The sequence below is a fragment of the Chamaea fasciata genome, unplaced genomic scaffold (assembly GCF_029207755.1).
Source record: "Chamaea fasciata isolate MVZ Bird 193981 ecotype frontalis unplaced genomic scaffold, bChaFas1.0.hap1 SCAF_5, whole genome shotgun sequence".
NCBI lineage: Eukaryota > Metazoa > Chordata > Aves > Passeriformes > Sylviidae > Chamaea > Chamaea fasciata.
Genome location: NW_027094090.1, coordinates 14979657 through 15004612, shown reverse-complemented (window position 1 = coordinate 15004612; position 24956 = coordinate 14979657). Strand labels below are relative to the sequence as shown.

At 35.4% G+C, this 24956-nt stretch overlaps 1 protein-coding gene across 4 annotated transcripts in view; it reads right to left on the bottom strand.

Moving 5' to 3' along the window:
• CPNE8 (copine 8) overlaps positions 1-24956 on the bottom strand; it is a 74206-nt gene that overhangs the window by 3742 nt on the left and 45508 nt on the right. For 2 of the 4 annotated variants that reach the window (XM_066182924.1, XM_066182923.1), the window contains 9 exons: positions 23554-23629; positions 21752-21805; positions 18581-18642; positions 14630-14676; positions 13807-13988; positions 11654-11781; positions 8158-8260; positions 5465-5522; positions 2735-2808 (listed from right to left, as the gene is read on the bottom strand). In XM_066182924.1, coding sequence (XP_066039021.1) covers positions 2735-2808; positions 5465-5522; positions 8158-8260; positions 11654-11781; positions 13807-13988; positions 14630-14676; positions 18581-18642; positions 21752-21805; positions 23554-23629 — 784 coding nt within the window. Of the gene's footprint in view, positions 1-2734; positions 2809-5464; positions 5523-8157; positions 8261-11653; positions 11782-13806; positions 13989-14629; positions 14677-18580; positions 18750-21751; positions 21806-23553; positions 23630-24956 lie in introns of those variants that run through there. The other 2 variants (XM_066182925.1, XR_010720750.1) reach the window with 2 other exon arrangements.

Sequence of the window (24956 nt, the reverse complement as noted above, 5' to 3'; positions counted from 1 at the left end):
ACAAATTTAATCAAAATATTTCACAGTACTATTAGAATTAATAGGTAGTTTCACTAGTTAATTTTAACACACAAAAAACCCCTTTTTATATTTGAGTAGTTAGTTTTATAAAGGTGAACCAGTTTTAGCCTGCTAGATACAAATAAAGGTCAAACCAAACTTGGAGGGTTTGATAGAATCCCTTTTTATTTAGTTAGTTAGTCTATAAAGTAAATATTTGTTAGTATTTAGACAGAAAAAAAGCACATAATAATACCGTCTTCAGGTAATTCAATATGGCATGGGGTAACATTCTGATTAAAATATATTATTAATAAATAAATGTTTTATTACAGTTCTGATATGCAGTGAATTCCAAAGAAAGCATTTTCACAGATCTTGTTTATAACATGTTAGAACTCTATCCATTTACGCTCTTTGAAGTTTTTTGGGCTGCTGTCATTAGAGAAATTATGTTGCTTGTATTTAAATGCATTTAAAATGTGAGTGTAATGTGTGCCAGAGATACATGAATTAGCTTTAAAAAATCTGAAATGATGTCTTGGATTGCAATATTCAACCAAAAGCATGTATTCTATTCCCAGTCTGTTGAAACCAGTTGAAGAGGTGTTTTTTTTTTAACTCTGTGGGGGAGGGAGGTGGGTGCCTTTTGTTAACGGGCAAGTTGCTAAAACCAGTTGGAGCAAGGTTCCTTATCTCTTCCAGGACTCATCCTCCCTCCGGGGGATATCTGCTGTTAATGGGCCATTAAGGCTCAACACATGACTGATAACATTACATCATCCCATTGCGAGATGCTCCACCCAGTGGGAGGAGCAGCCAAGCACTCCTACGTAGATAAAAGCTGAAATTCAGCACAGCAGGAGAGCCTGTTTTCCACTGGATTCCCAGAGGAAAGACTGGACCCATCTCGCCACAAGTGGACCCTTCTACAGGATCATCTCTACTCCAAGAGAACCACATCTGTTACTCCAGGAGGTCTTATCTGGACTACCCCCAACACCCTGACTAACAGGGTGTCAGGTTGTATTCTGACTCTTACAGTGTTTCTAGGATTTTTTTGATTGTTTCTTTGCTTTACTACATTTGCATTTTTTAACATTCCTAGTAAAGAACTGTATCCCTATTCCCAAATCTTTGCCTGAAGGCCCTTAATTGCAAAATTATAATTGGAGGGAGGGGGTTTACATTCTCCATTTCAAGGGAAGATCCAGCTTTCCTCTGGCAAACATCTGTCTTTCTAAACTAAGACACATGGCACACAGGCTTTGCAGAAGTACTAGCTTGGGGTCTACCCCACACACTGCTCTGTTGAAAGCAGAGACATTTACAGAACAACAGATTACAGACAGCCCCTCTCCAGCCCAATATGGACATCAAGGAATACTACAAAGGCTTTAACAAATTGAAAAACAATTTCTTATCTCCTATTCAGGTGTCTTACATCATCCCTAATTTTAAAACTATCTGACAACAAAGACCAAAGAAGCCAGCCTGTTTTACTCTTCTATGAGCTTTTGTATCTCACTTTCCTATCAGTTCTTATCTCTGTATGTTGCGAAAATGAAAAAAGTATCTTTCTCAACTATTAGAATTCGGGGATCCATGACTTTCTTTAATGTATATCCATAAAGAGTATAAGGGTAATTTAATTTCTGTCACCTTACGCTCATTTCTGATCCCCATTTAAAAAGAGAGGGAATTTTAATGTAGTATGCAAGAAGACTGAAGAAGACTGAAAAAAAAATCTGATCATTTTCATTTCCACATATTTATGTAGCTTTATTTTTTGTATTCTAATAAAGCCAAACTATAAAATCAGGTGTCAAATACATGTTTTGAACACATCCTTGGATTGAAATATTACATCCACCAGCAGTTATCAATCAATCCTTAAACATTCATGTATCAGTATTTGTAACATTAAACATAATGAAGTTTCAGTTCCTGTAGATATAAATGGAAACAAATAAACATATCCCAAAGTTCATCAGCTGCTATCTGACCTCAATTATCATGCTGTATGAGCTATTGGTATGGCTCAGTTATTCTCCCTCTATATATATATTCTACTAAACCACAATAGAAAAATCCAACCTGTGTGGAAGAGGAATAAGTGAAAATAAATAAGAGGAAAAATAAGTGAACACTATGAAGTTTGACAAATAGGAGAAATAAAGGAAGAAGAAGAAATGGCAGATCTAAGGTGAGGTTTGAATCTAAGGATGCCTGTCAGTGTTTAAGAGGCATTTGGACAATGCCCTTATTATCATGCTCTAACTTTTAGAACCCTGTAATAAAGTGGCCAGGCAGTTGCACTAGATGTCTGTTGTAGGACCCTTCCAACTTAAATACATTTTATAAATGTATTCGGCCACTACCAGGAAAATATGGCTTCCATATAAGATTTACTTTTAGACAGATATAATCTTTTCTAGAAACATCATGTTTCTCCAAATTTTCAATAGCTAACTCTTCTTCATGGCTGTATAACATCAAGACTTTATAACAGTGTCCTGCCAGTTAAGGGTCATTTCCTAACGAATGCAGATCTACTACTATGTGTTATAAAAAGGCTTAGAGCTATCACTGGGAACTTCTGAGCTTGTTATAAACACCTCAAGATAAAGTATGTCAGTGCTAAGGTAAAATGAAAGGTAGGAATATAGATAGAAATGAGAATTCAAAACAAAGAGGAACAATAAAATCTATGAGAATATTTTTTTTCTCCCACCTGCACAATGTCTCTTTCTGCAAATCTTCCTCTTGAAGAAATCCTCACTACATCCCCATCCAGTTCTTCCATAGCTTAAAAAAAAGAACCAAACAAAAAAACCCAATAAAAAAACAAACTATGAGTTCAGGTACACAACAAAATCATCTTACTGAGAAAAAGTTCAGACAACTTACACTTTTGAGCAATAAAACCAACAATTCTTCTTTAGGTAACTCTGTTAAGATCATTTACATCAGAAAATATATCATGTTTTGTAGCTGTTTTTCACTCTTTCATGGTGACAATACATATTTTTATCATTATTGTCACCTTCAGAAAAGAACAGACTATGACGAAGTTTTTATCCTTTCATCTCTCAAAACAGCAGGTGTATCTGGTTTTGTAAGGCAATATATATATACTTTAAGAGATGGAGAAGAATTCATCTTCAGCAGCTATTGTTACCAAAGATATCAGAGGATAGAGCACAAAGAGGTAATCACTCACATTCACACTGAAAAAGCAGTATCTGCTAAAGCTAAGGCATGAGAAGTGCTTAAAAAATCATTAGATTTATTGGGCAATTCTTCTTGTATCTTCTGAGCAGGATACAGGAAAGCTCCATAGTCCAGATACCTGGAAACTGTTCTAGGTAGAAAAATGTACCTACTCTATTGTCAGTGTTGAAATGGATGGATTTGGGATCTCAGATTATTGCTGAGATGTTGGATCTGCAATTCTACAAACCTTCTTTCAGTGTACACTGCAAACTAAAGCCCTGCACCTCAGCTGCTCAGGGGTTTACAAACTGGGCTGAATTCACAGAAACCAGCATGTCAAAACCTAGTTCTTCTGAAGTAAGAACTAGAAAGTATAAATGACACTATCAGGAGCCAAGCTGAACAGAGTATATTTGTTCAAAGAAACAAATCAGTAGGTCTGCAGAACATGTTGCCTGACGTTGCTGTTGCAAAAATGTACATGTGTTCAAACTAGGAGACTAAACAGTTAAAAATAACTGAAGTTATAAATAATAAATCTTGCCTAGGAAACTCCAACCTAAAAACAGTATTCAGGGAAGTATCATATTTGCTTAGTCTGTTCTTAACATTCTCTAGGAAACTACCCATGGCCATGTCAGATACAGAATATTGGGCAAAAACGCTCCTGTTGTGACCTGTTAGAGTCACATCCTTTAAGTAAAGCTCTGCCAAATGTGTCATCTACCCAAGCTTCAGATTTTAAGAACCCCCCCCTAGTATCCCCCAGGGGCTGGGAGATCTAGGGAACAGGGAGATCTGAAGTGGAGCAGCTTGGTCTCTCCGCAGCAGAACTGAAGCTTCAGGGGCACCTGAATGTCCAGACAGTGCCTAAACATCAGCCTCCTGCAGACACACTTCTCCAGCACCCACAGCAGACACGGGGTCCGCTCTTTATTCCAGAAGGAATTTCTGTAGATGGAAGTAATTTCTCTGTCCTCTTGGGCACTGAGGGACTATAGACTTGGCATACACTTAATGGATGAATCTCACTGAGGCAGTACATGCCAGGATTGTGGCTGCAAAGATGGAAACTGCATCCTGCAGTAGAAACAGAATCCCAACTTCAGGAAATGGGGAGGGGTGACACCCCAAGAACATGTCCTGACTGAGAAAGGGAGCCTGGGAAAATCCAAAGACTAGACAAACAGGGAGAAAGGGAAAATGCAATGGAGGGGTGAGAGAATGGTAAATAACACAGGTTCATGGTGGAATTCCCAGGAGTAAAAATGAAGTTTACAAATTTACATCATATGCATTTATGAATAGAAACTGTCTTTTCTCACTGATTGTGGCATACAATGATGTGAAGTTCACCTGGACAATTTCTTCATGGAATAAGATATTTAAAATTATGATTAATATACCACTTGGCAACCAGCATAAGAATCATACTTATAATAAAATAAATTTTATATAAAATAAGTTTTTGTCTTATTTTTCCCCTTTTTCCCTACATTTAGAGCATTTGTACAAAAATTAACAGGTACAGTGTTTAGTGTTGACTAATGACGTGTCATGGTAGTACTAAGTATATTCCATGAACAACAGAAGGCATACTGTCTAACCAGACGTACTAGAATTAAAAAGAAAGGGTTTAGGCCTTTGAGACACACACAGTGTCTACACTTCACAGTGCAGTGATACATACTTAAAAAATTAATAGAAATAATGGAAGCAGCTTAGTTATTGCAACAGAGAATGGTGTTCCAGAATAACATAGAAAGAATATGTAAATAACCTGGTAATTTCTCTCCTGCTGTAATAATCTGTCAATGCTGCTGCACAGTAGGGCTCACTCCTGTTACCAAGTGAAACTCTGTTTAACCCAGATCACCTCAAATGTATTTATTTTTCTCAAGATTTTATTACTGCAGTAAGATCAATATTTCCAGTGAACTGACACTTCACAAGGTATCTAAATATTTGTGTTGATGAAATTTAACATTTCTCAAGTATACTTACTTTACTGTAAATGCTGAGCCCCCATATGGTTCTGACTTGAACAGGGAGCCTGAGGGGCTCCACATGGTAGCTTGTAATCACACTGAGTTACCAATCAATCAATCCAGCTGGAAATGCCAACAGCACTCACTCCTCACTTCATATAATGTTCTTTTAAAGACCAATATTAGTTTGAAAAGCCACACATTACTAAAATGTAAGCAAATATAAAAAAAAAAATTAGAAAAAACACTAGAACACTTACCATCAAACTCTGCTGGTCCTACCCCCACTATAATTATGGACATTGGAAGTTTTGAAGCCTTCAAAAGAAGAAGAAAAAGAGGTTTAATGCATTACATAACCTCTGCCAATAATATGAGATCTAAGAACACAGTGAACAAAAAAAAGCAGAAATTATGTTTTAAATAAAAAACTTTTCCCCCCTAAAAAGTTGAGTGGTGTAAACTGTCTGCTTAAGTGGTACAAAGTATCTTGGATGAAGACAGAAATGATTATTTTATTTTTTCATTACCAAGTCTTTGAATCATATAGGATGCTAATTAAAGACAACAAACTATGTTAGCATTTAATACTAATATGACAACTAAGAGGACAAATTTATCTTAAAAACTTCTGTAAACTGACAGTAATTGCAAATATGTACCTAATAACAGTCTGACATTTATTTTAATGTGCTTTGGTGTTTCGTGATATTACACAGCTGTTTGCAACTATGGGGCACTACATTGTATGTTGATCTTATGCCAAATTTTTAAAGAAAATAATTAATCTATTTGAGCAATATGTATATTACATTTATCCCATTAATGAAATTTTACTCTAGTAAATCATCCATGCCACAGACAAGAAAGACATAGAATTAGCCTGTGGTAAGATTTTTAATTTTACTGTATCTTTTTCATTCAAAGATGATATCTGGCTTTCCCTGAATAAACTCTGTAAAATCTTTAAAATTACAAAGACACTGTCTTAAATATTGGACTCTCCTGCCCTGATAGTAGCATCAGTTTATAGAAATAATGTGAATCTGCCTCTGATGAAGAAGGTATCAACTAAAACCAAGGAACAAATGTCAGGGTTGACAATGTACTGAGATAATTCTGATAATTCTGTTGCTTATTGAGATATTCTGATAAACTGCAGAATGTTTACAGTAATTTTAAACATTTAACAGGAGTATACACTGGTCAAAAAAATCATAGATGTACACCTTCTGATCTCTTAGAAAGAACTTTCTGGTTTTTAGATGTTTTCTAGAATGTTATTTCTTGATTGCAAAGAAAGTATCCTTTAAAGTGATTCCTACTCACACAGACACGGAATTATGTAATACAATGAAATATGAAACAGTAAGTGGCAAGGACAGCAAAAAGACAAAGAGTTAAACTTTTGCATATAAACTTAAGTGTTGGCATTTCCTGAATGACAGCATAACCTTTAAACAGTTTGGTAAAACAGAATGTGTCTGACATATATGCTGTAATGAGAAAGATGCCTAAAAGCACAATTAGTGTTAAAAATTGAAATATATTCTGAGTTTTATACACATCAAGTTGCTTGGACATCATTGCCCTTTTTAGTATTATGGATATTATTAAGACTGAAAAAACTGCTATTGAATAGCATTTCATTAGTTCTGTCATGGTATACTGTGCTCACATTTCCAGAAATATGCAGAAAAATGAAGGCGTCTTCATAAAAAACCAAGACAGCAAATATTCCCAAACTTCCACTTATTCCAAGATAACAACACATCTGCTATGTTTCCAGATAGTTGTAGACTAACAGTCATTATTCCCTGAAATGAACTATTACTGAAAACAAGGTTTTTCTGTATGTCTTAGTGGCAAATGAATTAATCATACAAGATATCAGCCAACTGCACTTGGTTTCCTATGCACAGACTTCACATGGAAGGGCGAGTCAGAATCAAAACCTGCTCTTTTTTGCTCCACTGAGCCTTTTTGTCACCTAAAAGCAGCTCATCTAAAAGAAATAATGTTCCAAAATTCTAGGCTGGGCTAGAGAATGAATTTCCAAGCTTATTATGACACAGATTCTGTGCACGTGCTGCAGGCTGGGACTTGAGGGCATCTTGCTCCCCAGTGAAAGACAGAACACTGGGGCAGTATTTTCATGAGCACCCCATAAATTGCAATAGTATCAAATCTCTACAGGAGGTACTGAAAGTGGGTCTTCAAAACATATGCCACCTAATTCTACACTATTCACTTGGATATGGTGCTAAATTACTTTAATATAGGCTTTTGGACTCACCACTTTGCTGTTAACTAGATCCAATGTGGTATGTCAAAAACTATTGGTAGAGATCTTTTCCAACCAGGTCTAGGAGTGTTTCTGTGTGTACTTTAATCTGAAATTTCCCACAGGCAAAAACACAGTAGAACCTGCTCATAATGTAGAATATTACCTATACACATGACAGTTTTGAAGAGAAAAATACTGAAAATAATGCAGAAACTAAGAAATAAGGAATTTACAGAGTTTCAGGGGACTGTTTTGAGGGAAATCAGATGATTGGTATGCTTGCTATTCAGGATCATAAAGTTTGGGACAGTTTTTGGAAAGTGTGGGGATCAAAGCTGTCTGCAATTATCAGAAAGAAAAGAGTTTACTATGCAGAAGTGCATGGTGGGATGTGCATGAGGAAGGAGGAGGCAAGAAGTATATGAGGAAAATCATACAAATATACAGTGTTAGAGAGAAGACTGTAATTTACCACAGAACACTATCTAATTAGCTCAAGTTCAACTTCTGCTTTCTTTTCATCTTTATGCATGAAAAACTTCTCCTGTTTGGTAAAAATGGGTACTTAGGGAACAAGTTTAGTGCCTGAAGTATTAATCCATTCACTTTATTCCCTAAAATAAGAATTTAGAGAAACATAATTTCAACACTTTCAGTAAAACTTACATTCACTATGGATTCTTTTGTCTGAGCCATATCAGATATAACTCCATCTGTAACAATCAGAAGAACAAAATACTGGGAGCCATCCTTTACTGAAGCAGCATATCTAAGGGAAGAAAAACCAACATGATAATAGTAAAAAAAAAACCTATATAAAAGGAATTAATATGAAAACAAGCTGTATTTGTAAAATTTGACTACCAAGGACTAACAAACATAACACAGTGAATTTCAAAAGTAAAGATATTCATGACTAAACCGGATGTTCTACTTTTAAATGAGAACAATGAAAAAACTAATACAATTTTGATAATCTGCACAGGTTGTACCAGTGAAAAATGGGAACTGTACCAGTACCAAAAGGAGCATAGAGAGAATGTGCTTTATAGAATCATGAGATGTTAGAAACCTAAGCTGTTTAATAGGTATTACCTATGGGGTACATAGCTTCGTATGAAGGGTATACATGAAAACTGAATGGTTGGGTTTATACAGAAAGCAACACATTACATTTTTTTTTGTTTGGTTTTTTTTGTTGTCTTACAAATCCAAGTTACTTACTGTTGACCATGATTGCAGATCTATAGTTCACATTTATGTGTACATTGGTAAAATGGCTGAACATTCGCCCTGCATCCCTGGCTTAGAAATTAATTTCTTTGCACCACCAGAGATGTCCTTTCCTTCAAGACTCAAACTTCTCCTTGCGCTGTACAGGAATGTAAGACAAAATACACCCAGTGCCATTCCCACCTCAGTCAAAGGACCCAAGAAGCAACTACTCTTTGAAAATGAACACCTTTTGAAGGTTTGCAAAGTCCTGAAAGAGAGTGAGTCCAAACAGCCTCACTAAATTCTATGGCCTGAACAGAAGAACTTTTTTAGTGGGAAGCTGTTTGCTGCTTCACAGCCACTACAGTTCCTACTTTTATAAAGGCTCTTGGTGCTGTGAAGAAGTCAAAAAGTAGAACCTTGTGCAGTGAGTTGTATAGAGTGCAGTAAATGAAAAAAAATAGTTGCCACAGGAATACTTTTGAATACATGCCCAAATACCTAATATGACTGCCAAAGAACTATTTTTTTGGTCACTGAATATGAAAGGCCTGGTTCACTGAACAGAGTATGTTCAATGATGGCGATAATGCTTGCAAAATTCTCTGATGATAACACAGTGCATTGGCAAGCAAGTTCTGATAAATACAATGTTGCAGTCACAACATTTTTAAGAGTTTGGAGAAAGCCACAACTAACTTACAGAACATCACCATCTTCCACCCTGGATACAGACGGGTAAAGAAGCCATAAAAACAGTGAACCTGTTGGATATCCCCTATTTTTGCATGCTGGCAGTAGTGACTGATGGCTAAATATTGAGATTAGCAAGACCTACCATGAAAGGCATTTTCACTGCCATGCAGAGACTACTTTTATCTCACTTCCACAATGCTTATAAACTTTTCAATGATGATTGCATTGACAAGGTATGATGGGAGAGTAAAATAAACATTATTATCCTATCTAAGCACTCAACACTGTCTACATACCTACACTGAAGAAATGGAACAGAAATCTGGACATTTCAAATTTTTCACAGATTTAAATGCTCCAAAACCTTATGCAAGAAAGATCTTATATGAGGAGGGGAGATGAGATATGACACTAAGTTGAATCTGGTGTAGGTTAAAGAACTCTCTAACTGGGGAAAGGTTAAAAAAAATCATTATCTGCCTAAAGAGTTTCCAAAGAATACCAAGATCACAACGGGATAGTAATATCTGACATAGTTTGAAGAGATTTCATCAGAGGCATTCTTTTAGGTAGGAGGAATGTGGAAAGAAGAAATTTCCTTGAGGCTGAAGGTAGGTTCAAAGAGTAACTGCAGGGCAGTACTATGTCTAGGAGAGTGACAAGAATAATCAAGAAATCGAACCTTGAAGGAAAATGGTTTTAATGAGAACCGATTCCTCTAGGGATGATCATACAGTAGAAATCCTTGTGAAGACATTTAGCTTTCCCACTATAATGCAGTATGATTTGCTACCAGGAGGAGCTCCCAAAGTTTGCAAAAACTTGGGATTTAGACAAAAGTTCAGTGGAAGAACTACTAATACTGGTGGACAGTCTTCTGTTATTCTGCAAAAGTTGGCAAACATTCCTGGAAAACAACTGGTGAGAAAAAGAACTAATTTTATGCCAATGCTTTGATAACATTGGATCAAAAATTTCAGTTTTTGCAATGAACAACAGGCTTGAGATAGATAGTCAAGTTCTGAGTCAGCATCTCAGCTGCTATGACCAGTACTGAAGAAAAAGAGCGAGTCAGAAAAATAGTTGAGATAGATTTCCAGATAATGTGGCTAACGCAGACACTGAATGCTGCATATATGAAAAACTGCTACTGAAGATATCATGTCAAAGAAAGATTAAAGGAGACAGCTACTCTCAGATAACAAGCAATGCAATATACATGTACATAATTTTAATGGTATGATCTGAAGACAAAACACCTAAGCCTAATGAAAAATGGCTGAAATCAGCTATTTAGCCATGCTAGAGGGCACAGAAAATTCTTTGCACCACAGAATTCGCAAATTATATTCTGCTAGTCTGTAGAACTAAAAACAGCAAACCAGATCTGGTTTTTACTTTGAGGAGTATAAATCTCTCTTGCTATTAAAATTAGCTATTTTATAAGCTCATAAATAAAACATTACCAGTACAATGATTTACACATCCCTACTTTGTTATTTTGTAACCACTAGTTCTTTGTGTCTATAAATAAAATAAAATAAAATCTGTTCAGCAAATCACCTAAGCCATATCACTTTCCTATATAAATTCATGGAGGTATTATACTGCCAAAGTCTTTAGTTCAAGATTATAAGTCAAGATCTTGTATGCTAAAATAAGGCAACATTATCCTTCTTAGGAAACTTCTATAAACACAGGAAGGTTTTTACTTTGAGGAGTTAGATCAGTTGTTGCATAACAGCACCACAGCTCCCCAGTGCTGACAGCTGTATCACTGCCTTACAAGTACCACTCCCAGCTGGGAATTGTTGGCACACAGAGACCTGGAAGATTTTGTTGATGTTTGGGACATTTAGAGATCAGAGAAACTACATATACTTTAAAAAACTCAAGAGTTTATAAAAAATTTTGATAGATAGATATATTTTTTGTGAAGCAATAATTCTGCACTCCAAAGGACAAAAAAGGAACATGACATGACAAAAATTTTCTTTCTTTATGATTTCTGCTAAGATTTTGACTCAGGCTGGTCAACTGGATCACTTGTATTTCTTTTTAATGAGCAATTAAATTCTGCATAACACCAGCACACGGTCTTCAAACCTACTCAAAGTCACAAGGTAATCATGGAACTGAATAAACAAAACAACTGTCAATAAATACCTTTCTCTGTAACTGTCAGCCTTTTATATGCAGTAGTTGCTCTGACGCTAAGAAGTTTCTGCACAGCACCTGTTGTGATGCTTACCTGGCTACATGATTAATTACAGGAGCAAAGTTTGTTGGTCCATAAAGCTGTACAGATTTTAGACTCCTGTAATATGCCTCCATTACACCATCAATTCCATGGCAGTATGGATTTTGAGGGTTTCCATTCTAATGAAAACAAGAGATGATTAATCACTATAAGTAATTATGAAGTTAAAATTATGTAGGTTAATGAACACTAACCAATTACATTTTTAAAAGGCAAAGACCTAAGCATTCTAAGATCTATTCAGAGAGTTTACTACAAATGCCCAGAGTATGTCCATGTCGGCTTGTGAGCGTTAACTGCTGAGGTAAGGAGGGTCTACCAGCCTCAGCAATCTGAATCACTAGGACTGGCTCCTAGACATAAGTATGACCTTTAGTGTAATTAAAGACTCCTTAAAACATACAACAGTAACAGGCATTTCCCTCTGTGGATTTAAGGTCTGAATTAGAGGTCAGATGTAAAACTGGAAGCACATTTAGGAGCAGAGTTCAGGTTCGATGATATATTCTTTTAAAATGGTGAAAAAAACAAATGGTAGCCAGATCCTGAGGTTCATACACTTATAAGAGTGTAAAGTAAACAATAAACTACATTGTTTTGGCCCAATATTTCTGTATTGAAAAATTATTTTTGACCTTTTTTTTTTTTATATAAACAAATGAAGAAAGGAATTTACCCCTTGGGAGCCCACAAAATGTCTGGTACTGTAAATTCTTAGGGTAGGCATTTTACTGCCTATCTCCAAAATGACTCTTTAATGAGGATACCTACTTACAGATGGCAATACAAACATAAAAGCTGAATTTCAGACCAATGTCAGGCCAGGCAAATGATCTATTACAGTAAGCTTCAAAACCTTTCCAATCATCCTACTCTCCTTCATATGCCAATGCCTCATCAGCTTAGTGTGCCAGGACCTCATGCCAACCACCTGAGTTAAAATATACTTGCCTGAGAATCTAGAAAACCAAAGGGGATTTTTGACAGAATTTGTTTAAAACATTAAAAGAGATAGCTGAAAACACTGCTCAGCATTAGATGGGAGACACCTATATATGTTTATATATGGAGGAAAGAAATATACACATATATATATATATATATATATATATATATATATATATATGTATGTATGTATGTATGTATGTATGTATGTATGTATGTATGTATGTATGTATGTATGTATGTGGTGCTTTTCCTTCTGTAATTTATGAGCCATTGTGATACTTTTAACTTAATTAATTTTAGACATCCTTAAAACTGAAGGATGTATCAATATATATTTGGACTTGCTATACAAAGTCCAAAGTCTGCAATTTAAATGAGTGTTTGCAATTGCACCTGTTTTAAATTACTATCTATGTGGAAAACCTTTCCCTGAGGTAAGATTTGTTGGACTCTTTTCTAGCACGGGCTGACAGAAGAAATACATATCTACAGTCACCAATCTTCTGCCATGTCTTTGATGCTATCTGATTAGAAGTCCCCTCTGATACACCTACATTTGCTGTAATTCTGACAACTTTATCCTACTCAAAGAAGAACAAAAACCTCAAAATAAGCAAGTAGATGAAATATCAACACTAATCACAAGCATCAGTTATACCAGATCAACCTCTCTGGCAAATCCTGGTAGACTTTAGGTTTGCAATTTAACTGACCCATGGACCAATCTCAGATTTGTTTTTATCAACTCATCTTTTAGTCCACTTAGATGACCCCTATGTCTCTGAACTAGCAGCCTGTAAAGATAGAGATCCCAGAAAATGAGACAGAATAAGAATAATAATGAAATATTATCTTGGAACATGATTCGTTTGCTTCTTTAGAGAGATTAGCTTCAGTCTGAAGTCTTTAAAGCATCTGTTTCTCAAGCTGCTACTGCTGAGGTTAAAGATTATTACTTTTCTTTATTACAATTTTTGGCCTACAGGGACTTCTTGACTCCAGATTTCTCTCAGTAACTTCAAGTGAAGTAACTTCACTAGGATGAAAAATTTTGAAACAACGATTTAGAGTTAGGACAGAAGACTTAACACATTCTCTGTTCTTTACTTGTTCAGGAACTGCCTAAGACTACAACCTTAACTCCCAAAATTCTGTTGCAGTAAAGAAATTTAAAAAACATGTATTAATTTACTTACCAGTGCAAATTCATGTGATACTCTTCCATCTGGAGGAAGTCTAGCTCCAAAACCTAGAGCTGGGAACATTTTATCACTATCATAGTCCTGAATTATTTCACCAACAGCTCTCAGTGCCATGCCATAGGCATTCAGCTGATAGGGATTCATGTAGTGCAGTGAAGTTGGCTGTGAAGGGTTACCTGTTGAAGCAAGGATCAGATTTACTTTAAAACTGAATCACTTCAGAATTTTCTCTCCTAAAATAAGCAGTTGTATCAGGTAAAAATGCAGTGTTCTGAATAAATTTTAAAAGTAGTAGTTTTTTAGTAGTTCTAAATAGATTTTAGCAGAAATAGCTGTATTTCAGCATTGAAAGGACAGCAGGAAATTTGTAGATTTGTGCAATTTATACACTTTTAAGACAGAATTTACAAAAGTACTATGACATTCTGAGAGCAGCTTTGGAGGAGAATCACAACCTAACTCTGCTTCACCCCACTTCAGCCTCATTCTGCCTGGAACTATTTGGTCCTTCTTAATGGGTTCTTCTAAGTTTTCTTCCAGCAGTTATAAAAAACCAAACAATAGAAATAATAATCAAAAACTGCACAGATACTTGTAAACTGTTTCTGGTTATTATATTTTATATGTAGCTTTTCCAACTTTTATCTGTTCCATTTGTTCTGCTTTCCTAGACAGGAATTGGACTCTTATCTGTTGCTCAGCAAAATGGAATCCTGAGTCCAGGTGGTGCCAGCTGAATACTGTTACAAACACACATATGTGCACTTAAAACTGAACACAGCACAAACACACACAAGATGTTTATTTTTATTCTTACCATTGGAGGCTGTGAAATCAATAGCAACTGTGAAATTGATTTGGGTTCTGCAGAAAAAGCAAACACAAATTTTATTAATAGTTGTACTGCTGTGTAGAAAAACAAACAAGAGATGGCAACATCATTTGTGGACAAACTTTAGGACACTGACTTTCTAGGAGACGAAATAAACACTTGAAAATATAGGGTTCAAGCTAAGGGCTGCACAACACAAACTCATTAAGACGTTGAAAACAGTTCCTTGACTCCATCATCCTGTTTTTCATTGTTTATTAAAAAACCTAAATAAATCATTAAGAAGAACTTAACTGTTATAAATATTATTAATTCCTTTTAACAGCTATATTGATTTTTCCTTGGACATATTTTTAACCCTGGTCATGCAAGATGTCCTCACCCAGCTGAGGTGAAATACCCAAACAGAGCAATGTGCCTTATAGATATAGTGCTGCCCAGTTCTCTACTACTCTGCCATAATTTAGCTGGTATAGAAATACATGATCTACTTGAAAGCGGACATGTGATTTTACCCTATATTACTATATACCACAAGAAACGAAGAAAGTATCTTAAAAGGAACAGTAATCCTCACCTCACAGTCACAGAGAGAGCAAAGTGACACCTGTCATCTTTTAATATGAATTCCATCAGTACTGATATACATAAGGGAACAAATTAAGCCTGAATGTAGTTTTTGACTAGGCTTGATTATGGTTTTTTAAACACTACATTAGAAGGAATCATGGATTTCCCCCTGTGGTTTCAGAATGACAACCAGCTGGTCTGTCAGCAGGGGGGAGCAGTTGAAGGTTTGAGGACCACTTACTGCACAGAACTCTACAACAGAGCTGTCAGAGTAACTAATTCTACCAAGAGGCTGCATCCTCTCCATGGCATCTAAACCCCCAGTGTCACTTTTAATTTCCCCTTTGCAGATGCTTGTTGAGCCAAATGTTGTAACAACATACAGAAGATTTTGCAGATAAACTCTCTTCAAGATCTTCCTCTTACATAGTTTTATTACTTCTTGATAGTCTCCAAGGATACAAGAAACACATGGCAAAGCTTCCAAAATACCAAGCTACGGCAGGCCTTGCTTCGTAACTTTCTCATGCCAACTCTCCTGTGATCAGCAAATATGCCTCCCATTACAGTGGATAGTGCACTGCCTGGATTAAAACAGCTGTCATGAAAGGAGATATGAATTTCCCTTTCAACCATCCATGATTCAATACAGTTCAGTTAAAAATACATGTCCAAATCCTTTTGAATCCAAAAAATGTATGGGTGTTCATTTCTAAAGACCTGGATGAAGGTAGGGTTTTTAACATGATGGAGGAAAACATTTCCTCTTATCTTATGCTAATCTGGGACAGAAGACATGACAAGATATTTCAGTTGCAAAAGGATTCAGCTCCTGAATTTTACTGATTTACAAACAACTAGCTCACTACCTTTTCCAATAAGTCAATCGGGCTAGAAACTTCTGCACAGAAATATCTTTTCTGTCCACTAAGTCTCAGAGATTTTGGGCTTCTAGTCTTTCTTCCTGACAAAAAAAAAAAAAAAAAAAGTAGATATGTTTGACAGTCATTCCTGTAAATTCAATTGCATTCCTTTCCAAGACTGTATCCCTTACATTGCTGAACTTATTCATATATTTGGAGGTGTTTTGATAGGAATATGTTACTAACTGGGGCTGCATTAAGCGGCAGGAGAAATGTAATTTTGAAATTAATTAAAATGTAATTTTTTTTAGCACAACATACTTACTTTAAATGTGGGAAGGTCAGTGTGGCAAAATATGTGATTAAGTATCAAGATGTAAGGAAAAGCCAGCAATTAAGATGGCGCTATTTGATGTAATATTCAGATGCAAAAGAGACATCCTCCTCTTTTCTGCCATGCTGCTATAAAATCCAGTCTTAAGCAGTAAAACGAAATCTGAGTTTATGGACAAACCTTTATTTAATTCTCCAAGGTTCTTTAAGAAAACAAGTCATATAGACAATACTGGTAATGGAATGAATATCCCAATTAAACAGATTCAGACTCAAAAACATAAATGAAATCAATACTGTAATCATAATCTGTTAAAGCTGTCAAGATTTCCATGACATCTGTCTTAATTCTAAACAGCTCAAACAAATTACAGTGAAAGTTTTGAACATGAAGTATTTTATAAGCACACATTTATTGAAGAGCAAATATGCAATTGTGCCTGTTGCAGAATCAGTGCATCCTTTCTCTTGCCTATCTAAATGGGAGAAAAACAAGGAACTTTAAAAACCCAATTTTCGAGGACATGATGGGAAAACAGACTGATTAATGACAAAATATTCTCTTTCCCCTTCCTTCAAATATTTGTCAACTGGACTTTAACTGATATGTAGTAATATTAAATGAGACAAACAAAGGAAGGGAGAAGCCTAGAAAATAACAGAGTCTGAGCTTTCTTGTCATGTTTACATAACTGCATTTGTTGCAGAAAAAAAGGTAAGATTTTATACAACTACTTCTACAGTTTTCAATGGCATGTACATAGAAATAATTGTATGAATCACTAAAGAAAATTCTATATAAAATAATTAAATAAGTATTACTGCTCATACTTTTAAACATGGAGCATTCTACTGAATTCTACTCCTTTTTTTTTAAAAAGAGAAGAAAAAAGTTTAAGTGGAATTTACAAATATCACAAGTCTTTTTTGACTTGCAGTTAATGAGATATATACAAAATATCAATAGGAAAATCACAATATATTACTCAAAATTTATGTGACTTTTCTGAAGAATGTAGATAATTAGGTTTATTAATTTGTATTGTAACATGTCAGCGAGGAATGTGATAGACCACTCCGAAAAGATTATATAAGCAGCCCCCATATATATATATATATATATATATATATATATATTTTTTTTTTTTTTTAATTTAGACATAAACCTCAATTCCTCAGTTCCTTATACCTGCTCTTTCTGTAGAGATGAATTTTGAATGAACGGGGAACAGGATGGTCATGGCATATTTGTACAACACACTTCAAAGGAAACGGCTGCACTAGAGGCAAGACTGTTTCTTCATGCATTTGTGCATACACAGACTTCAATGAATAGAAATTTCTGGTAAACATGGATGGATGGCCATTTCCAACTTCTGTCAAAGTCCACAACAGGAATGTAGGACTGCCACTGCTGGGACCAAAGGCAAAGCCCTGTATAGCTACTGTCAAAACACAGCACTGACTTCTTTTTTATTTCCACCGAACTGTGGTTGAAGACTTCAAAAAAAACCCCAAAAAATGGAACTTGTTTCCTCACAGGTTATCAATGCTCTAAAACACATGTGGAATGTATACTCAGACTTTATGCCCCAAAAATCCAAAAATAAGTGCCTAATAATGCATAACAAATTTCTATTTATTTTACAGAAGGACAGTGTTCTGGCAGGGATGTTAAGAGCCAGGAATTTTTCAGATTTGGTCACAATTCCAGGCATGTTCTAGGGTAAGACATTTGACACTTCTGTCTCTACTTCTCTTTAGAAAAAATGATGACAAATGAGAAATCGAACATGTTAAAAATTTTAATTAGTATTGAAAAAATGGCTTTGAAGGGGAAAAGCTCTAAATAAACACCAGCATTAAATACACCAAAGCTCTGAATAATCAGAAGACATGGACATCATTGTTAATATTTTAATAATATATAGATAACTCCCTCTTTAATCAAATTTTCTCTGGCTGATCATTGGTCATTCTTTCTCAGTGTTTTAATATCAATTCCAATTTTAACAGTAAAAGCAAAGCTCCATAATTTAGTAACTATCTGCATGCTTTATGTAGGAAAGTACAGCCCCTAAAATGAGGAAATAATACAGCTCCTTAGAGATGCTACTGAGAGCCATAAACAAATTGTGAGAACAAGAAAGGTTTGTTGCTAATCACATACCCGCCTTTAATATAGTCAAGGAATGAAACTTCTGTTTCAATTAGGAAGGAAAGCAACGTTACCTGAAAGCAAATAAAAGAGAGTCAGACATGAATTGTGTGTTTCCCAGCTGAACAAGTAGAGACATAAGCACAATGTTTTTCGAGCTCTGTCCTTAGGACGTAATTTCCTACAGTATTAAGGGAAAAAAGAAGATTAAAAAAAGATATTAAATAATTTCAGTAGGCAGCTCTTGAAAGGGAACAGACAGATTGAGAAGTCTATAATTGCATTCTTTTTTTTTATTTAAGGAAAAGGTAAGGGGCAAAAGATTGTATTCCAGAGCAGGTTACCACATACATGTTTTCTGATTTCTGTGTACTACATCTACAATTGAATATTACAGGGTATATGATAATGCATCCATTGTATGAGCACTTTAACACTTTTTGAAGAACTCAATTGCAATTATTTATATAATTACTCATCTCACATTAAAGGCAGTATTGAGTATTAATGCAAGCCTAGAATGCAAAAATCTAGTAAAGTTCACACATATAGGAAATATATAATTTTTTTCAAAGTAGTATACACATACGACATACATATATATATATATATATATATGTGTGTACATATATTTATACACATATTTCTATATCTATATATATATAAAAATGCAAAGGTAAGTAATTTCAGCAGTCTCAGATTTTATCATTCAGAAATGACAGAGATACAAAACACAGAGTGATCTAAAGGTGTTACTGGCATTTTCAGCCATCAAGTCACAGAAGTATAAACTCAAGTGGAAAGGATCCAGCATTTAAGATCTTCATATATTGTGCAATATTTATGAAGCAAAGATTAAAATTATTTTATTTACCCAAATTCTCTCATTACATAAGTGCAGCAGGCAGTCAGTGAAAACTTCTCAAGCAACTACTCAGAGCAAATCCATGAATAAAGATACAAGGAATAAAGAGGGAATGGAAGTCTATCACAAAATTTTGCATCCACTTGCAGCAAAATACAAAAATTGAAAATACTGCTATGTTGTAAACTTGGACTCAGAATGAGATTACAGGTAGTAATTCTGTCTTCTATCCAATTTCTTTCTCACAGTTCTGTGTGACTGAGTGATTAGCTAAGCCTAAAATCACCAAATCACCCTTCTAGCTGAGAACAGAAGACCATAAAAATGTTCTACCAGGCTCTCAGTAGCATAGCCTTGCAAAAAAGACCAACATTTCTATGCATTTTCCCACTGGACACAGTAATATTAATGGTTGACCTGTTCTTACAGCTGGTTATCTTGTTCCTAATTAATTTAAGCAAATATTTTCACTGATTTCAAAAGTCCAAAAATGGAAATGGAAACAGCTCCCAAAGTGGCCAAAGTATTTACTCACACAAAGGCAGTGACTACCAATGCTTCAAGTTTTATGCACTGAATTTTTTATTCCACTACTAGGCTTTGTTTAAAGCTAACCATACATTCTGAAACACTTCTGCCTAGTATGTAATTTGACTACCTGAGTTTAAAATGACCCTGTAAGTAATAATAAATTGAGATGTGCACATTATGCACATAGTCCTTAAATGCTGTAGTGAGATAGCAGTCAATGATTCATATCCACTCAAAGTTCTCCAGAACTCTACCTCCTATTAATGAAAATTATGGTCTTGGTGCCTGGCTTGAAAATTTAAAAAATTGCGGAATAAAGAATACCTTGGGTAAACGATGAGGACAAGAAAAACAAAACTGCAGGCAAACACATAGGAAAGTGACCATGTGGAGAAGCAGAAGGGAAGCCTGAAGGACTACTAGAAGTAAGGGCAAATGGGGACAGAGATGACTTGATATCAAAAAAAATTTACAAAACAAACAGAAGAGAAGGAAAAAGAAAAGAAAAGGTAAAGAAGGAAAAAGAAAAGAAAATTTCTAACAACTCTTTATTGGAATTCTTGATGTAATTGGAAGCAAAGAACAAGACAGTTGATTCCACCTGTTCAAACATGAGCAAAATATGTTTTTTCAAATGCAGACACATACTTCTGAAGATGCTGAAGTATTTAAAACCAAAATCAACACGAAAATTGAATGTGAAAATACATTTTTTTGCCCTTCTGTACCCTTAGGCAGATTTCATACCTAAAATTTTGAGTACACTTTTAGCACTGGTTGAAAACAACCACTTTACACGTTTCTCACTCACTAATTTAATGCAATAGAACTTGATTTTAACATGATAGATTTTAGTAAAAGGAGTATGTTAGCAAAGAATAAATTACCTAATGAATTAGATATTGTATGATAAATTTTAACAGGCAAGCTGCTTCGCCCATTTTTTCATAATTTAAAGCAAAGGCTGAAAAATAAGTTTTTATTTTCTCACTGATAAACAGAGAAGAATGTGAGAATGTCAAAACATTCCTTCAAGGCTACTTTTCAGCATGAAAGTAGCCCTACTGACTTCAGTGAAACTGTTCATGTGGAAAAAACCCACATGGTGGATGTGTTTACAAAAAACATCTCTTACAACTGATTAGGTTTTCCAATATAACACTCCTCAACATTTATCTTCACTTTTTAAAAAATGATGTTCTGAACATCATGGATGCCAGGACATCAAAGCTGACCAAGTGCTGAAGGGAAATACTTGCATTGCAATCAAATGGTTCATAAACATGAGAACAGAATATGGAATGCAAACCAGAAAACAGAAATTCTCATCCCAAACAATAATAACAGATCTTTCAAAATAAATTTACAAAAAAACTGTTGGCAATAAAAATTGCTGACTCTTTTCAATTTAGCCATGATAAGCGTTCTAGCTTTTAACAATGCTAGCTCAGCAGATAAATTTAAAAAGAAAATTTATTTGTAAAGGTGTAGGTATGTTTCAGAAAAAAAATTTAAAAGTGTACCATCCAATAGCTTCAATTATTTGACTGAAATTTTGATAGAGCTTATTTTTAAAACCACTGGCAACTTGACAGCACACTTGGACAAATTTTATATCACACTCTTCAAATAAAAAAAAAATCTGAAAATGAATGCTGTGTAAAAGTAAATAGTTTATTGTGGTCTTGACAGAAAGTTCTATTCTAATCCTGTTAAATTACAAGTCAACTACACTATGTTTGCAGCAAGAAGAAAAACGTCCAGTAACATGAAATATATTTACTTACTGTTCCAGAATTAACATACTTTTTCTTTTTCCCTTTTTTCTTTGGATTTATTACCTAGAAACACAGATACAAACATTAAAGCAGTATGATCCAATCAAAAGATAACTTATCTGTGGTATAAAACATTTAAAGAATTTTGCCTTAAAACAGGCAAACTAGTAATACTTGTCTTCCAAAGACTTTCTCCCCCAACCAAAATGAAATAGCATTTAAGGATTCTATTCCTTGGACAACACAGAACAGCTGTGAAACGTAAGGCAAGAAGAGACAACTATGATTTGAGGTCTTCCCAAACAGGCTAAACAAATGACTCACTCTTTTCCCCCAGTATGCCACACTGTGTAAATGTTCTGCAAAGCTTTTACTCCTTTGTACACATATAAGCCCATTAACACTTAAAAAATACCAAATAACTCCTGCCCCTCCATTTAACAGTGTCTGATGAGCAATAGATTAAGCCTGTGTAATGGTGGTAATTAAACAATGCAGCAATTCTTGTTGAACCAAAATCTTAGCCAGAAAGTGACTCCTGCTGACATTTGCCCAGAAGAGGAAGATGAAAGTAACAGGCTGCCTGTCTGCCCTGTGGCAGTTCATTCACTGCTCTCCAGAATTCAATGGTCAGGCCTGAATTAGCAGCATATTGCTTGCCAGCAGTCATTAAATGCCAAAGAGAAGATTCATTTGAACTTTCTGCTTCAGGTAACTTGACAATTGGCTTCTTAGGAATTGCAAGGAACTGCACTAGAGCTTGGAGTGAAATATCATGGCAAACAAGGCATCTACTTGGGAGCAAAGATGAATTAAATGACAGCTTGTTTCTCTCCTGTAATTCATAGTACTATAATTCTTATAATATTTACGCAGAGGTTTTTTTTGAATTTCAGGTAACTTTAGAAATTAAACAATATTTTTTAGCCTCTAAAAGTTTTACGTCCCTGAAGGAACCTAGAAAGCTACATGAATTCTAATGAACCTATTAAGTAAAGTTCAATTGCAAAGACGTGGCTCTAGCAAGGTTCCTAATCTTTAAATATGAGCCATTCACTTAAACTTCTCTACCCGCCTTGGGTTAGTTTGTAAAAGCAAAACGTTTAAAAAAGAATTTGCCCAGTATCTTTTGTTCTAATACTGTACAGACTAATGAAGTAGAAGCAGTACCCAAGTATGGAGGACTGGAGTGTGGGGAGGCAAACATGAGCTGCTCAGGAAATTAACGTTGTTGCGGGGAGTATGATACTGACACTACATTTAAGAAACTGAAAAATTACTGAAGATGTTATGACAGAATATTCCTGGTAGGGTAGGATTCATGCCAGTGATACAACAGGAGAGGACATTTCCACCGCACACAGTAATCTGTGTTATGACACTATTCACAGGATACTACTGTAACTCTGGGGTTGATCTTGGATCTAAATAAGAAAAAAACCCATGGCTTTCAGTTATTGTTGTCCTACTCTGCACAGCATCTTTGCTCATCTTCAAAATAAAAGTGCAGCACATAATTGGAGCACCCTGCTTCCCCTGCCATCTTTAGTGCTCACCTTAACCATTGTATTTGTTACCACCTATATTAGGACTATGAAAACACTGAAGTTTAATGGCACTAGTCTGAGACCAATTAAAGGATACCTTAAGGAATAACAAAGAACTGTACACCATACAGAAGAAAAAAAAAAAAAACAACAAAAACAAGGGTTATAGCAGCACAGGCTTAACCACTACATTAGTGGCAATAACAGCTTTCCATTGTTTTCTCATGTATTTCCTGAGACTGAGTTAATACTCATAACACTTACCTCATAAACATTGAACTGAGATTGCCCTCTCGACAGCTCTCTGTAACTCGTTGTGAATTCTCCAATGAAATCATGGCTGTTTGAAAAATAAGATTTTAAATCAAATGCACAACATTTAGGAATTTAAACATGTATTTTATTAATGCAAAAGAGACACACAGCCAATATGAACTGACACCCAAGAAACAAGTAATGGCAACAGATACAATTTGCTTAAAATCTTTATTACTCTCTCTGTTTTGTGTTCATCCTATCAGTAATGCAAATTTAGAGTTGGAAAGTATTAGTTTAAATCTTTTGATGGTTTTTGTTTAACTTAGCTGCACAATGAGGACTATGTTGTAAATCAGTGATTGACCCCTGTGTAAGTGACCAGAATCTGAAAAAACAGAGCGGGTCACTGTCACCATTTCCTTCAGTGGATGACCACTAACAACTCTGAACTGTGTATGAGGCTATGTAAGAGAACGGGAGTTAATGAAAGCATGAAAGGAGTAACTTAAACCAGAGAAGACCAGCCCTCCCAATCTGTGTAACATGACACTGAACTTTTTAGGGGAAGACCCAAAGTTTATTTCAGCTCCTCTGTCTTTCCATCTGGGAAGAGAAAAGCAATCCACTGAGGCTACTCAGCTTATGGTATTATGGGAAAGTAAATCTTACCCTAACAGTAAAGAAGTGGTTATCAAGCTTCTTCTTTCTAAATTCTGTTCCTGCTCCAAGAATACATTTGGCACTCCTGCGCTACCCTTCACGTTTTTAAAACTGCTTTGTCAAGGCAGGCACATTGCCAAGGAGGCACTGTGAGCACAGTGGCCAGAGGGAGTAGCAGTGGGGGAAGAACAGCTGAGGAAGGTGCCTGGGGTCAGGGAACTGGGGCACAGAAGCCACAGGGCTGCCAGACAGGACTGAGCTGCAGGTTTGTATCTCAGACAGGTACCTGGAATAGAAGGACTGCAGGGGTCAGTGTCCCAACCATTACCTACACAACTCCCAGCAGTCACAAGTTTTGTCCCCATTCTCTGCTCTGCCCAGCTGAACTTTCCCCACTGCTGCTCCAGATTTTCCCTGCTGTGCCCTAAGAAGGCATTGTATTTCCTCTACACTCTGCCTCCACATGTGGTGAACTCTGAAGCTGTTTTACCTTCCCTCCAACTGTAAACTACAGTAGAAATTCAAAGTTTCATGACTTTGTGACTTGCAAAACTTGTTTTTAAGAAATTCAACACAGTTCTAATTAAGGTATAAATATTAAAAGCAAATTTAAATAAATCTGAATGTTGCAAGATGAAAAATGGAAACAATCCATAGCAACATGAAATTTCTTTCTTGCTTTGATCATAATGAAATTAAACAAAACCCCCCATCAAATATAAATATCATTTTCTGAAATCAGCAGGAAT